General features: G+C 45.1%; 1 protein-coding gene across 1 annotated transcript in view; it reads left to right on the top strand.

Annotated features, from left to right (window-relative positions):
• Positions 1–19: 19 nt before the first annotated feature.
• LOC104845530 (zinc finger protein 250-like) overlaps positions 20–15738 on the top strand; it is a 30329-nt gene continuing 14610 nt past the window's right edge. Inside the window, 5 exon segments of the mRNA XM_064294319.1 lie at positions 20–1191; positions 7091–7297; positions 9879–9976; positions 10619–10748; positions 11012–11107. Coding sequence (XP_064150389.1) covers positions 1176–1191; positions 7091–7297; positions 9879–9976; positions 10619–10748; positions 11012–11107 — 547 coding nt within the window. The 5' untranslated portion in view covers positions 20–1175.

Here is a 15738-nt window from a genome sequence, read left to right on the forward strand (position 1 = left end):
GAGGTGAGGGGTCTGGGGTGAGGAGTTTGAGTGTCGGGGTGAGGGCTTTGGGATGAGGGGTTTGAGTGCCGGGGTGAGGGTTGAGGGTATCGGTGTGAGGGAGTGTGGGTACCAGTGTGAGGTGTGATTGTGTTGATGTGAGGTGTGAGGGTGCAGATTTGAGGGGTGGGGGTGCCGGCGTGAAGTGTGGGGGTGCTGATAGGAGGGGGGGAATGCTGGAGTAAGAAGTGAGGGTCCTGGGTGAGTGGTTTAAATGCTGGGTGAGACTGCCTGTATGAGGAAGCAGGTCAGGGTGCCAGTGTGAGAGTGGTGATCTGGTGTGCAGGTGTGTGGACTGGTGTGAAGGGTGTGAGTGCTGGTGTGAGGGGTGACGGTGCCAATGTGAGGAATGTGTATCACGTGTATGACTATGGGTGAGCTGGAGGTCCAGCAGAGTGGGTGTGCCACTCTCTTTGACCACGTATATGGGTGATTCTGTGTGTCTGTATGTGACCTGCGAGTTGATCTGCAGACTGTCCTCATGTGTGATGGTATCTCTGAGACAGAGAGAAACTTGGAGGAGATGGGGAAGGCCTGACATAGTATGGCCATCCGAGACTATGTGTAAGGTTGTCACAGTGACTGTGACTGTACTTATGGGTGTGATTGTGTGACTTAGTGGTTGACTGTGAGAACATGTCCTTTGTACGTGCATCCATGTGGATGGATGTGTATGAGAGAGACGCTCAGTTTTCTCTGTCTGATAGCCGGGGACAAGGAGTGTGGTGGTCCAGCCTGTTTGTGGGGTGAGGCCTTACGACGGGGTGCATCATGTGGACTTGGTCCCACAGGCCCCTGTGAGGAAGCCTGATGGTTATGGTGGTACTTATTGTCTCCAGCCTGTCACCGTATCCCCTTGTGGATTTTCAGATCTTACCCTGCATGCGGCCACCAGTTGGAATGAGCACATATTTCCCTTCTACAGACACTGAGCACCCAGTACAGGCCAGTGCATTACCAGATAGGATACCACAGTGATGATGACAGGCGCGACCGATGTCTATGGAACGATGTCATGTGGGGAGGCAGAGTGTAAACAAAGAAACAAGCCAGTTTTCTGAGGAGGTGGCATCTGGGCTGAGGCCTGAAAAGAGGGAGGAACACAGAGAGAATGTTCCAGGAGGATGGACTAGCAAATGCCACGGTCCCAAGGTGGGCACATGCAAGGAGGCCTAGGTTGGTATGGAGCAGCAAAGGAGATGGGAGTGAATGGGGTCAGAATGGGCCTGTGTTGGGGCAGATTGTGCAGGGTTTATGGGTCATATGTTGTCATGCTCTTGGCATGAAAGTCTGAAGAGTCCAAGAACTCTTAAGTGTGAACCTGCCTTTCCAGGTCATTCGGGGGGAATATTTGTTAAAGGGAGAATGGAACATGCTTTATTTTATTTATTTATTATTTTTTGTATTTACCAAAGTAAGATGTCTGTTATTTTTTTCTTTGACATTATCAACTTGCCAGCCCCGGTCTCCTCGCAGAGCAACTGTTTCCCACGTTCAGCTCAGCTCCCACACTCCCCTCCACCAAGCGCTCCGTGGAAACCCTATGGGGCAGTTCTACTCTGTCCTATAGGGTCGCTATAAGTTGGAAGGGACTCGACCGCAATGAGTTTTTAAAAATAATTTTATGAATAGCTAAATTGATAGCTAATTTATGATTATTAATGATGAATTTATTAATGTAATCATTAATTCGATAATTATTAATCAATTTTAATTATTAATATGTTTCTTTTAAATATCATTTATGTTTGTTACATATTCATTACTTAATTTTAATTATTTACTATTTATTAATCTATATATTGCTTGTATTTATTTATGTATTATTTAGTTATTTTTACTTAGCATTTATTTACTGTTTGTTTTTGTTTTACATATTATTAATTATTCAGTTATTTTACTTAACATTAATATATTTATTTTTATTTATATTGATTGACTATGTATTTAAGTTATTTTTATTTATTAGTTATTTTCATATTTTAGGATTTATTATTTTATAAATTATTAATTTTATTTGTATTATGTATGATTTATTATTATTTACTTATTTATTGTTTACTTACATATTGTTTGTTTATTTTATTTATTCAGAGTTACTTATTTTTATTATGGTTGATTTAATTTTAACCTATTTGTATTTTCCTTACTATTAATTTATTATTTTATTTATTTTTAGTTTTTATTTATATTTTATTGACTTGTTGAATATTATTTGTTATTTATAATTTCTTCAGTTATTTATTTACATATTTGTTACTTTTAATTTTTTTTATTCTTAATTTTTATTATTATTTATTCATTTTACTTTCATTCAATATTTTAATTCTTATTTTTTCATTTATTATTTTAAATAACTTTTGAGATATCATTTACATACTCTACAACCCACTCATTTCCAAAAAACCAAACCCACTGCCATCGAGTTGATTCCGACTCATAGCAACCCTATAGGACAGAGTAGAACTGCCCCATAGAGTTTCCAAAGAGCACCTGGCGGATTTGAACTGCCGACCTCTTGGTTAGCAGCCGTAGCACTTAACCACTACGCCACCAGGGTTTCCCTCACTCATTTAACGTGTATTAATTCAGTGGTTTTTAGTATACTCACAGAGTTGTTCAGCCATCACCACAACTAATTTTGGAACATGCTTTATTTCACAGTGAATTAACCTAATTTATAACTTCCATGTGTTTGGACGTATTGTGTGTGGGTCTCCATTTTGCCATGACCTGGGTCCCCTCACATGATAGGTGTGGGCTCAGCAGACAAAATTGCAAAACCAAAGGCCCCCGGGGTGGAAACGTGCCTGGTGGTGTGTTTGAGGAGCAGCAAGAAAACTGTTCATGGGGCTGGGGGAGCACAGGAAAGGGTGACAGGAGAGGAGGTCAGAGAGGCTGGAAGCCAGGAGACCAGTGGAGACGCCTGACAGGTGGGGCAGCAGCAGTGGGCGTGGTGAAAGCAGAAGAATGTCAAGAGCAGCTCAAGAGATAGATGTGGTGGGTCTGAGGGATGAAGTGGGAGGGGAGGAATGAGAGAGAAGGTTGAGCAGCTCCGGGGTTCTAGCTGCTGTGATTCAGACACTGGTCAGGGCCAGGTTGGAGGAACCAGATAAAGAAATTGGAAGTCAGACCCCAACTTGTACAACCTTTTCCAGAGTGCACGTGCTTCTAGGCAGTTCTATTGCGTTTGGGTGCTGCTGGGATCCACATCTGGAAGGATGGTCCCCAGGCTACTAGCTGGCTGGGCCTGGACATGAGGGGTTGATACACAGCTATGTGGCAGCGAGAGTGTGTGAGGCCTACCAGGGAGGGAGAAGAGGATAATGAAAACAACAGCTGACCTTTCTTGAGCATCTCCTCTGTGCCAGGCTCTGCTAAGAACTTGATGCATACCAACTCACTGAACCGTTGCCGCAACTCTTAAGAGAGGATACTTTTACCATCCAATTTTACAGAGGAGACTGAAGCACAGAGGAGTTAAGTAGCTTGTCCAAGGTCATACAGCAAGGAGGTAACAGAACTGGGATTCGAGCCTTGTATCTCAGATGTCCCCAGGAAAGAGGTGTAGAGCTGGGCACTGAGCCCTGGAGAACTGCAGCATTCAAGGCGAGGCGAGGGCTTGCCCAGGAGCCTGAGGATACATTCTGATCATGGTAGGGTGAAGGGCATTAGCATGGGTGTGAGGACACTGTGGGTAGACTCCTCTTTTGGGGAGCTCACCTGAGGAAAGGAATGAGAGCAGCAGCTGAAGGAGACTCAGGTGCCAGGAAGAGTGAGAAAGAAGATCCCTGATGAACAGTTATAGACAGGTATGGAGCAACTTGGAAAATTCTCTGCCCAGATTGTGAGCCTATGTGGTTAGGGCTGGGAGGCAGAACCCTTTCCATTGTCTGAGGCCAGGGCATTCTCAGTGCCCAGCTGAGAAGGATTTGCTGAAGAAAGGATGAATGAGCAGCAGATCCCCTTGCTCTGAGCTGCTCAACTGGATTCTCCCAACTTACCTCGTGCACCTACTGTGGTTTGTCCAGTCCAGACCCCTCGCCTTGGAAATCCTTGCTCCTCTGACTAGTTTCTTTTTGCATTCCTGATTATTCAGTTGTTGCTCTGGGACTCTTGCTCTCTGGAGAAGGCTCTCCTCCCTTCCTCTCTGTCTCTTCGTCTTATCTTCTCCCCACATTACAAACCTCATTTTTTTCAGGAAGTATTCATATTTGGCAGTTGTATCATTCAGCTATTGCTATGTAACAGATAGCTACAACCTCTCAGCGGTCTACAGAAATGAGCATTTATTTCTCTCATGTGTCTGTAGGTTGACAGGGGGCTGGCTGAGCTGCGCTGGGCTTGGGTCCATGTCTGCTGCACTTAACTTGCAGAGCACATGGGAAAATTCTTCTCACGGTGATGGCAGAGATGCCAGAGGCCTTTAGGCCTAGGCCTAGGACCAGCACACTGTCACTTCCACCCAGACTTCATTGGCCAACAAGTCATATGGCCAAATACAAAATCAAGGAAGGGGTGGGACATCTACATTGCCTTTAGTGGGGTGTTGTTGGGTGTGGTGGAGCCAGTTGCAACTCATGGCAGCCCTATGTGACAGGGTAGAACTGCCCAATAGGATTTTCTAAGCCATAATCTTTACAGGAGCAGATCACCAGGTCTTTATCCCTCAGAGCTGCTGGGTGGGTTTGAACCACCAACCTTTTGGTTAGCAGCCAAGTGCTTAACTGTTGCACCACCAAAGCTCCTTCAGCTTTAGGAGATAGTGCCAAATATTTTCCAAAGAGGTTGAGCCCATTAATAGGAGTGTGTGAGGGTCTCAACTGCCCTTGCTTCATTTTTTTTTTTTCACCCTGAGTAACTGCTACTGTTTTTTATAACATCATTAAGGCACTATTTCAGTGTATGTGTGTGACTGTCACCAGGCTTGTGTGTCTGTGGGGAGGGTGTCCAGTGCGTGTAACACCAAGAGAGCACAGGGAGACCTCAGGCGTGTGCGTGTGGTCAAGTGTCACTGTATGTAAGAAGGCGGGGCTAGTAGTAGTAGTGTCAGAACCTAACTTCATGGGGGACAATGAGAGTCACCATCAGCACAAAATTGATTCCCATGAGGTGGAGGTTGGACATATCTCCACCCTCCAACCTTTTTACCAATTCTGACACAAACTGTCCTCCCCATGGCACTCTATTTGTTTGCTGGGCTTGATAATCCATTGCAATGGCCACAGAGAACTGACAGACCGTATTTACAGTTTATGGTTTATTAAGGAAGTTACAGAGTACAAAGGAGCCCCGGGGGTGCAATGGTTAAGTGGTGGGCAGCTAATCTGAAAGATTGGCATTTTGAACCCACCAGCAGCTCTGCAGGTGAAAAACCTGGTGATCTGCTCCTGTAAGGATTATAGCCTAGAACACCCTATGCGGCAGTTCTACTCTGTCCTATAGGGTCACTATGAGTCAGAATCAACTCAACAGCACACAAAACAACACAACGACAAGGTACAATTGAGGATCAGGATCAACAGACTACAACTCAGGATTAGGAAGCATGCAAGGCAAAGCCTCCCTTCTTCAGTGTAGGACAGCTCTGTCGTCACCATCTTAGTGGTACAGCCCTTGACCAGTATTACAGCTCTTTTAGAAGATTCCTTGCCTCTTCTCTCTGCTTCTTCTCTTTTTTCTTTCTGCTTCTCCCTGCTGCTTCTCTTCTTTTTTCTTTCACAAAAGCCTAAGTGGGGCTGGCTGCTTAAAGATAAAAACTCATCAATTTCAAGGCATGACACACCCACAAGGATCATGAACTGACTGCCCAGTCCCCTCTCAGTAGGCCATGGACCCTACATTTGCATAGTCTATTGACCAATCCCAGCAATGTGCGTACCAATCACAGGGTAGGCTGCGTCCCAGAACCAGACAAAAAGTTATCAAAACCAAGTTGTTTACAGCTTACTCAAAATGTCAATCAACCTGGGCAACAGTGATAAACCCTCTGGGGTAGAAAACTAAGGTGAAGGTAACTCCTCAGGGTTTAGGGGAAAAATCTCTCAAGCTGTTTTTCCAAAGAACCCAGGCAAAAGGCCACATAAAGGAACTATTTCACCACATCCTGTTTATATCCGTTGGTGGGGAGGGTGCGTCACTCATCCCTGTGTTTGTGCCTGATCCATGCACTTGTTACTCATGCAGCTTCATGCAGTGCTTCTGCGTGCGTCTCCTCTGTATCAGTCAGGAGGCAGAAACCGCACGACTGTCTTTCTTTTTTAACAGCTTTGTTACTGTCGTTAGTTGCCGTCAAGTCGATTTCAACTTGTGGCAATCCCATGTGTGCACAGTAAAACTGCTCCATAGGGTTTTCCAGGTTGTGACATTTTGAAGCAGATCACTAGGCCTGTCTTCTGAGGCACCTCCGGATGGGTTCAGACTGCCAGTCTTTTGACTAGTAGTTGAGCATTTAACCATTTGTAACAGCTTTATTCAGCTAGAACTCACATAGCATAAAGTTCACCTGTTCGAAGTGTACAATTCAGTGGTTTTCAGTATATTGGTAGAGTTATGCAACCATCATCACTATCTAATTCCAGAACATTTTCATCATCACAAAAAGAACCCTGTAGCATTAGCAGTCACTCCCCATTTCCTCTCTCTCCTGGCCCCTGGCAACCGCTGATCACCCTTCTATCTGTATGGATTTACCCGTCCTGGACATATCATGTAAATGGAGTCATACACTATGTGGCCCTTTGTGTCTGGCTTCTTTCACTGAACATCCATGCTGTAGCATGTATCAGAACTCCATTCCTTCTTATGGCTGAATAATACTCCACTGTATGGACAGACCACACTTTGTTTATTCATCCATCAGCTGATAGACATTTCCACTTTCTGGCTACTATGACTAGCGCTGCTGTGAACAGATTTTTGTGTGGATGTATGTTTTCAGTTCATGGGAGATAGGGTATGAGGGGCCACCTGGGTGTGTCTGTCACAGAGGGACTCATGTACGTGGCCATGACCATTCGCTGTTGTCTGAGCTCACCTGTACTTTTTCCAGAATCCCAGCCCAGGCCCCCAAAGGTCAAAGCCAGGAGCCAGGAGTACCATTGCTGTGTGGGAACAGAAGGGAGGAAGAAGCAGATCTGGGAGCAGGAGTCACCCACGACCCCAGGACTGAGACCTACAAGTCCCCACCCTGCAGGTGCTGAGGCCAAGCAGTGTGGAGCCGGAGCAGAGGAGCAGGCGATGCAGCTGGAGGCACGAGGTGAGGTGGGGGTGGGGTGGTCACCAAGGTAGATAGGACATGTGGCATGTGTGGGGCTGGGTGTTTTCAGAAACTGGATCTTCCTCTACTAAGATCTTATTCCCACTGCCTTCACTCCACTGCCCTACCCTCAGCCCGGTCCAGGCCACCACCTCCTCACTGGCTTTCTGCCTCCTGTTGCCCCTCCATCTCTCTCCACATGTCACCAGGGGTGTTTAAACCCTGAACAGTGATGCCAGCATCATCACTGCTCAGTCTATCAGACCATGGGTCAGCAAACTCTCTCTGTAAAGAACCAGATAGTAAACGTTCTTAGCATTGCCGGTAGGTACTTGTCTAACACAGTTTGAACCCACCAGCACCTCTGCGGGAGAAAAACCTGGTGGTCTGCTCCCCTAAAGATTTCACCCTAGAAAACTCTATGGAACAGTTCTACTCTGTCACATGGGGTTACCATGACCCAAAATCAACTCAGCAACACCCCACAGCAACAACAACTTGTCTTACAAGAGAGAACACACATTTCTGCACATTTTTTAATTGACAAAACTAAAAATTTTTTCAGTGGACACAAATTTGAATTTAATGTAACATTATTCTTTTTTTTCCGCAACCATTAAAAAATTCAGAAACCATTCTTACCTCCCCATAAACCTGTTGCCATCGAGTCAATTCCAACTCATAGTGACCCTATAGACAGACCAGAACTGCCCCATAGGATTTCCAGGGAACAGCTGGTGGATTCAAACTGCTGATCTTTTCATTAGCAGCTGAGTTTTTAGCCACTGCACACCACAAACTGTACAAAAACAGGTGTCAGGCCAGATATGGTCAACAGACTGGAGTTTGCCAAGCACAGATTTGGCACAAACTCAGACCCTTTCTCATACCTTCCAGGCCCTTTTTTAGAGCCCTAACTAAAGCTTGGAGCCCTGGTGGTGCAACGGTTAAGCACTCAGCTGCTAACCAAAAGCTTACCGGTTCAAACCCACCCAGTGTGTCCACAGGAGAAAGACCTGGTGATCTGCTTCCATAAAGATTACAGCCAAGGACACTTTATGAAGTAGTTCTACTCTGACACATGGGGTTGCTGTGAGTTGAAATTGACTCAACAGCATCTAACAACAACAACAACAACCCAAAGCTCTCCTTCTGTTAATCACGCTCTTTGCCTGCAACCTACTAGGTGGGGTCTCAGCTCAGTTGTCACCTCCTCAGAGCCCTGTCCTGGCCGCCTGATCCAGAGTACACCCTCCTGCCCCACACACACAGGCAGTCATGCTGTCTTTTCTAGCACTTACCACATTTAAAGATTTTATGCTCGTTCCCCTGTTCATCATAGACTGTGAGTTTCATGATGTACTGCCTGGCCCATGGAATAGTTATTTAAACTAAGGAATGAGCAAGCAACCTTCCAAGAAAGGCACTGTTACCCCTTTTTACTGACAGCAAACTGAGGCTCCAGGACACATGAACAGCCCAAGGTCACCCAGCAGATGGTAGAAGTGGATCTGATCCCACGCTCAGCAATGGGGAGGAAGGTGGTGGCACCCAACTTATCAGGGCCCCAGGGGAGGTTCCATCAGGGTCTGAAGCCAGGAGACCTGGTACTATCTATCGATTTTCCCTCTTCAGAGCACTTATCTGCCTGGTGCCTCACTTTGTCTCCACAAGTCCCTGTAAACAGGTATCCCAGCAAGTGTTTGCTACTGCTGTTGCTATCCATGAGCCTGGCAGTGTGGACCTGAGACCTCAGAGTGTTACACAGTGTGTGGTTCCTTCTGTGCGAAGTTTGAAAAGAGAAGAAACTCACCCTGGGTGTCAGAAATCCCGGTGGTGGTCGCCTTTGCCTGGAAGGGGCAGAGGAGAGCTGTCCAGGGTCCTGAAAGTGCCCCAGCTCTGAGGTGGCCACGGGTGGGTGGGGGACCTTCCCTGAGGAAGCTCAAGGCAGGCAAGCATCCTGCCCTCGGTGCCTTGGTTTCTGTCCTGTAAAATGGGTCTGGTAGTGTTGCCTCATGTGGAGTCCCTGGGTGGTGCAATCCGCTTGACTACTACCCAAAAGAATAGCAGTTCAAACCCACCCAGGGGTGCTTCAGAAGACAGGCCTGGTGATCTGCTTCCAAAAGGTCACAGGCTTGAAAACCCTATGGCATGGTTCTACTCAGCACACATGGGGTCACCATGAGTCAGAATCAACTTGATGGAAACTGGGTTTTGTTTTAGCGTTGCCTCACTCATAGCTCCAAGTGAGCTGACAGCAGTAAGGTGCTCTCTCAACACACCTGGCACATAAGTGACCAATGGTCACTGTGGTTTGGGTGAGCCCTGAGGGGTCAGCAGAAGGGAGCAGGCCTGGGACAGATGGTGCAGGGACAATCCCAGGCAGGAGGAGCCACCATTGGAGGGCCCGGCCCCTGGGAAAGAAGGTCCCTATTGGCGAGAGGAGTGGGTGTGTGGTGAAGCCTTAAGCCTGGCAGGATCTGGGAGCCACAGGGGTCCTTCTGGTGAGGGGATTTGCAGGGTGTTGCCTCTGGGTCCTGAGGGCATCACAGGCCTCCCTCATGCCCCTCTCCTTCTCCAGCTATGCCATCTCAGTCCCCTGCCTGTCACCCAGAGGAGAACATTGAGGAGGATGAGCCAGAGGCCCAGGACACCACATACCCGGCAGATGCCTTCCACGTGAGTTTCCCAAAATGCTAGCAGGTTCATCTGGCCACTCGCTTCCATCCCTGCTTCTGTGGTGTTTCTACGCCCTGGTCCCAGGTTGTACACAGACAGCTCCTTCTCCAGGGCCTGTGGAGTGCTGCTGCAGCAGATGGTAGGCTGGGCGGGGTGCTCAGGTTGGGGCTGGCATAGACACCATCCAGCTGTTCCTTTGGGGACCACAAAGTCAAGTGCCTCGCGAAGTCATGAGGAATCACGTGAAGTGGTGACTGGAGCACCCAGCATGTTATCATTACAGTAATAGCCCTGGCTTGGGCCACTTAGAGCGTGTGTTCCCCCGTAACATTGTCGTTGGTTGCCATCAAGTCAATTCTGACTCACGGTGATCCCATGTACAGAGTAGAACAGCTCCATAGATTTTTTTTGTATGTAGTCTCAGTGGAAGTAGATCACCAGGCCATTTCTTCTACATCGCTGCCGGGTGGGTTCAAACCGCCAACCTTTATGTTAGAAGCCAAGCACAAACAGTTTCTTTTACCAGGGACCTCCCACCATGATAACAGGGTGTTTTGCAGAATGTTCATGTCTCCTGACCCTGTGAGGTCAGCCCTGATTGGACATGGCCCATGGCTGAGCAGATGCCTATGGGTGTTTCAGAAGCCAGTGGTGACCTTCAGGGACGTGGCTGTGAACTTCACCCGGGAGGAGTGGGGACTGCTGGGCCCGACCCAGAGGATCCTGTACCGTGATGTAATGCTGAGGAACTACAGCAACCTGGTATCCCTGGGTGAGCCCCCCTGTCCAAACGTTCACCCGTGTTGTTGTATATATGCGTGTATGCCTGTTCCTCAGTCACCCACACCACATGTGTCCTTGCTGTGACCTTGTGCCTCAGTCATTCACTCTCTGTGCACAGAAACCAGGCACACAGCCCAGGTCACCAGGTTGAGGCCTCTCATTGCTGGACACCTCACCTGCAGTGTCCTGGCCTTATCGGGGCCTGACTTATGTAAAACAACGACATCAACAACTTCTCCTCACCTTGGGCAGGAATTCCCGATTCCAAGCCAGAGGTGATCTCCAAGTTGGAGCAGTGGGAAGACCCCTCGATTGTAGAGAGAGACATCCCGAGAGGCCCCTGTCCAGGTGAGTGAGAGCGAGGATGTGTCTATTAGGTCATTCATTTTCTCCTCTTCATAAAAATGGGGTCAAAGGTCCCTAGGTGGTCCAAACAGTTTGTGCTCGACTACTAATTCAAAGATTGGTGGTTTGAATCCACAGAGCAACACTGTGGAAGAAAGGCCTGGCTAGCAATCTGCTTCTGTAAAGATTACAGTGAAGAAAACCCCACAGAGTTCAGTTCTGCTCTAATGCTAGGGGTTGCCACAAGTCAGAATTAACTCAACAGCAACAGGGTTTTTTGTCTTTTTTATAGATGGGGTCAGAGTGGTGTAGTATATCATCCAGATAAAAGAGCTAGTAGGTAGGAGAGTCCCCATAAAAACCTGTACCTGTTAGCAGCCACTCCCCATTCCCTCTTCCTCAGCCCCTGGCAACCACTAGCCTACTTTCTGTATACATGGATTTGCCTATTCTGGACATGTCTTATCAATGAAATCATACAATATGTGGCCTTTTGTGTATGGTGTGTTCACTTAGCATAAGGTTTTGAAAGTTTGCCTACATTGTGGCATGTATCAATACTTGATGTCTTTTTTTTTTTTTAATAACTTTTATTAAGCTTCAAGTGAACGTTTACAAATCCAATCAGTCTGTCACATATAAGTTTACATACATCTCACTCCCTACTCCCACTTGCTCTCCCCCTCTTGAGTCAGCCCTTTCAGTCTCTCCTTTCTTGACAATTTTGCCTGCTTCCCTCTCTCTCTATCCTCCCATCCCCCCTCCAGACAAGAGTTGCCAACACAATCTCAAGTGTCCACCTGATATAATTAGCTCACTCTTCATCAGCGTCTCTCTCCCACCCGCTGACCAGTCCCTTTCATTTCTGATGAGTTGTCTTCGGGGATGGTTCCTGTCCTGTGTCAACAGAAGGTCTGGGGAGCATGGCCGCCGGGATTCCTCCAGTCTCAGTCAGACCATTAAGTTTGGTCTTTTTATGAGAATTTGGGGTCTGTATCCCACTGATCTCCTGCTCCCTCAGGGGTCCTCTGCTGTGCTCCCTGTCAGGGCAGTCATCGACTGTGGCCGGGCACCAACTAGTTCTTCTGGTCCCAGGATGATGTAGGTCTCTGGTTCATGTGGCCCTTTCTGTCTCTTAGGCTCTTAGTTGTCGTGTGGCCTTGGTGTTCTTCATTTTCCTTTGCTCCAGGTGGGTTGAGACCAATTGCTGCATCTTAGATGGCCGCTTGTTAGCATTTAAGACCCCAGACGCCACATTTCAAAGTGGGATGCAGAATGATTTCATAATAGAATTATTTTGCCAATTGACTTAGAAGTCCCCCCAAACCATGTTCCCCAGACCCCCGCGCTTGCTCCGCTGACCTTTGAAGCATTCATTTTATCCCGGAAACTTCTTTGCTTTTGGTCCAGTCCAATTGAGCTGACCTTCCATGTATTGAGTGTTGTCTTTCCCTTCACCTAAAGCAGTTCTTATCTACTGATTAATCAATAAAAAACCCTCTCCCACCCTCCCTCCCTCCCCGCCTCGTAACCACAAAACTATGTGTTCTTCTCAGGTTTACTATTTCTCAAGATCTTATAATAGTGGTCTTATACAATATTTGTCCTTTTGCCTCTGACTAATTTCGCTCAGCATAATGCCTTCCAGGTTCCTCCATGTTATGAAATGTTTCAGAGATTCGTCACTGTTCTTTATCGATGCGTAGTATTCCATTGTGTGAATATACCACAATTTATTTACCCATTCATCTGTTGATGGACACCTTGGTTGCTTCCAACTTTTTGCTATTGTAAACAGAGCTGCAATAAACATGGGTGTGCATATATCTGTTTGTATGAAGGCTCTTGTATCTCTAGGGTATATTCCTAGGAGTGGGATTTCTGGGTTGTATGGTAGTTCTATTTCTAACTGTTTAAGATAACGCCAGATGGATTTCCAAAGTGGTTGTACCATTTTACATTCCCACCAGCAGTGTATGAGAGTTCCAATCTCTCCGCAGCCTCTCCAACATTTATTATTTTGTGTTTTTTGGATTAATGCCAGCCTTGCTGGTGTGAGATGGAATCTCATCGTAGTTTTAATTTGCATTTCTCTAATGGCTAATGATCGAGAGCATTTTCTCATGTATCTGTTGGCTGCCTGAATAACTTCTTTAGTGAAATGTGTGTTCATATCCTTTGCCCACTTCTTGATTGGGTTGTTTGTCTTTTTCTGGTTGAGTTTTGACAGAATCATGTAGATTTTAGAGATCAGGTGCTGGTCGGAGATGTTATAGCTGAAAATTCTTTCCCAATCTGTAGGTGGTCTTTTTACTCTTTTGGAGAAGTCTTTAGATGAGCATAGGTGTTTGATTTTTAGGAGCTCCCAGTTATCAGGTTTCTCTTCATCATTTTTGGTAATGTTTTGTATTCTGTTTATACCTTGTATTAGGGCTCCTAGGGTTGTCCCAATTTTTTCTTCCATGATCTTTATCGTTTTAGTCTTTATGTTTAGGTCTTTGATCCACTTGGAGTTAGTTTTTGTGCATGGTGTGAGGTATGGGTCCTGTTTCATTTTTTTGCAAATGGATATCCAGTTATGCCAGCACCATTTGTTAAAAAGGCTATCTTTTCCCCAGTTAATTGACACTGGTCCTTTGTCAAATATCAGCTGCTCATACGTGGATGGATCTATGTCTGGGTTCTCAATTCTGTTCCATTGGTCTATGTGTCTGTTGTTGTACCAATACCAGGCTGTTTTGACTGCTGTGGCTGTGTAATAGGTTCTGAAGTCAGGTAAGGTGAGGCCTCCCACTTTCTTCTTCTTTTTCAGTAGTGCTTTGCTTATCCGGGGCTTCTTTCCCTTCCATATGAAATTGGTGATTTGTTTCTCTATCCCCTTAAAATATGACATTGGAATTTGGATCGGAAGTGCGTTAAATGTATAGATAGCTTTTGGTAGAATAGACATTTTTACTATGTTAAGTCTTCCTATCCATGAGCAGGGTATGTTTTTCCACTTAAGTATGTCCTTTTGAATTTCTTGTAGTAGAGCTTTGTAGTTTTCTTTGTATAGGTCTTTTACATCCTTGGTAAGATTTATTCCTAAGTATCTTATCTTCTTGGGGGCTACTGTGAATGGTATTGATTTGGTTATTTCCTCTTCGGTGTCCTTTTTGTTGATGTAGAGGAATCCAAGTGATTTTTGTATGTTTATCTTATAACCTGAGACTCTGCCAAACTCTTCTATTAGTTTCAGTAGTTTTCTGGAGGATTCCTTAGGGTTTTCTGTGTATATAATCATGTCATCTGCAAATAGTGATAACTTTACTTCTTCCTTGCCAATCCGGATACCTTTTATTTCTTTATCTAGCCTAATTGCCCTGGCTAAGACTTCCAACACAATGTTGAATAAGAGCGGTGATAAAGGGCATCCTTGTCTGGTTCCCGTTCTCAAGGGAAATGCTTTCAGGTTCTCTCCATTTAGAGTGATATTGGCTGTTGGCTTTGCATAGATGCCCTTTATTGTGTTGAGGAATTTTCCTTCAATTCCTATTTTGGTAAGAGTTTTTATCATGAATGGGTGTTGGACTTTGTCAAATGCCTTTTCTGCATCAATTGATAAGATCATGTGGTTTTTGTCTTTTGTTTTATTTATGTGATGGATTACATTAATGGTTTTTCTGATATTAAACCAGCCTTGCATACCTGGTATAAATCCCACTTGATCAGAGTGAATTATTTTTTTGATGTGTTGTTGGATTCTATTGGCTAGAATTTTGCTGAGGATTTTTACATCAATGTTCATGAGGGATATAGGTCTATAATTTTCTTTTTTTGTAATGTCTTTACCTGGTTTTGGTATCAGGGAGATAGTGGCTTCATAGAATGAGTTGGGTAGTATTCCATCATTTTCTATGCTTTGGAATACCTTTAGTAGTAGTGGTGTTAACACTTCTCTGAAAGTTTGGTAGAACTCTGCAGTGAAGCCGTCCGGGCCAGGGCTTTTTTTTGTTGGGAGTTTTTTGATTACCGTTTCAATCTCTTTTTTTGTTATGGGTCTATTTAGTTGTTCTACTTCTGAATGTGTTAGTTTAGGTAGGTAGTGTTTTTCCAGGAATTCATCCATTTCTTCTAGGTTTTCAAATTTGTTAGAGTACAATTTTTCATAATAATCTGAAATGATTCTTTTAATTTCATTTGGTTCTGCTGTGATGTGGTCCTTCTCATTTCTTATTCGGGTTATTTGTTTCCTTTCCTGTATATCTTTAGTCAGTCTAGCCAATGGTTTATCAATTTTGTTAATTTTTTCAAAGAACCAGCTTTTGGCTTTGTTAATTCTTTCAATTGTTTTTCTGTTCTCTAATTCATTTAGTTCAGCTCTAATTTTTATTATTTGTTTTCTTCTGGTGCCTGATGGATTCTTTTGTTGCTCACTTTCTATTTGTTCAAGTTGTAGGGACAGTTCTCTGATTTTGGCTCTTTCTTCTTTTTGTATATGTGCATTTATTGATATAAATTGGCCTCTGAGCACTGCTTTTGTTGTGTCCCAGAGGTTTTGATAGGAAGTATTTTCATTCTCGTTGCTTTCTATGAATTTCCTTATTCCCTCCTTGATGTCTTCTATAACCCAGTCTTTTTTCAGGAGGGTATTG

This window comes from Loxodonta africana, chromosome 11 (genome assembly GCF_030014295.1).
Source record: "Loxodonta africana isolate mLoxAfr1 chromosome 11, mLoxAfr1.hap2, whole genome shotgun sequence".
Lineage (NCBI taxonomy): Eukaryota > Metazoa > Chordata > Mammalia > Proboscidea > Elephantidae > Loxodonta > Loxodonta africana.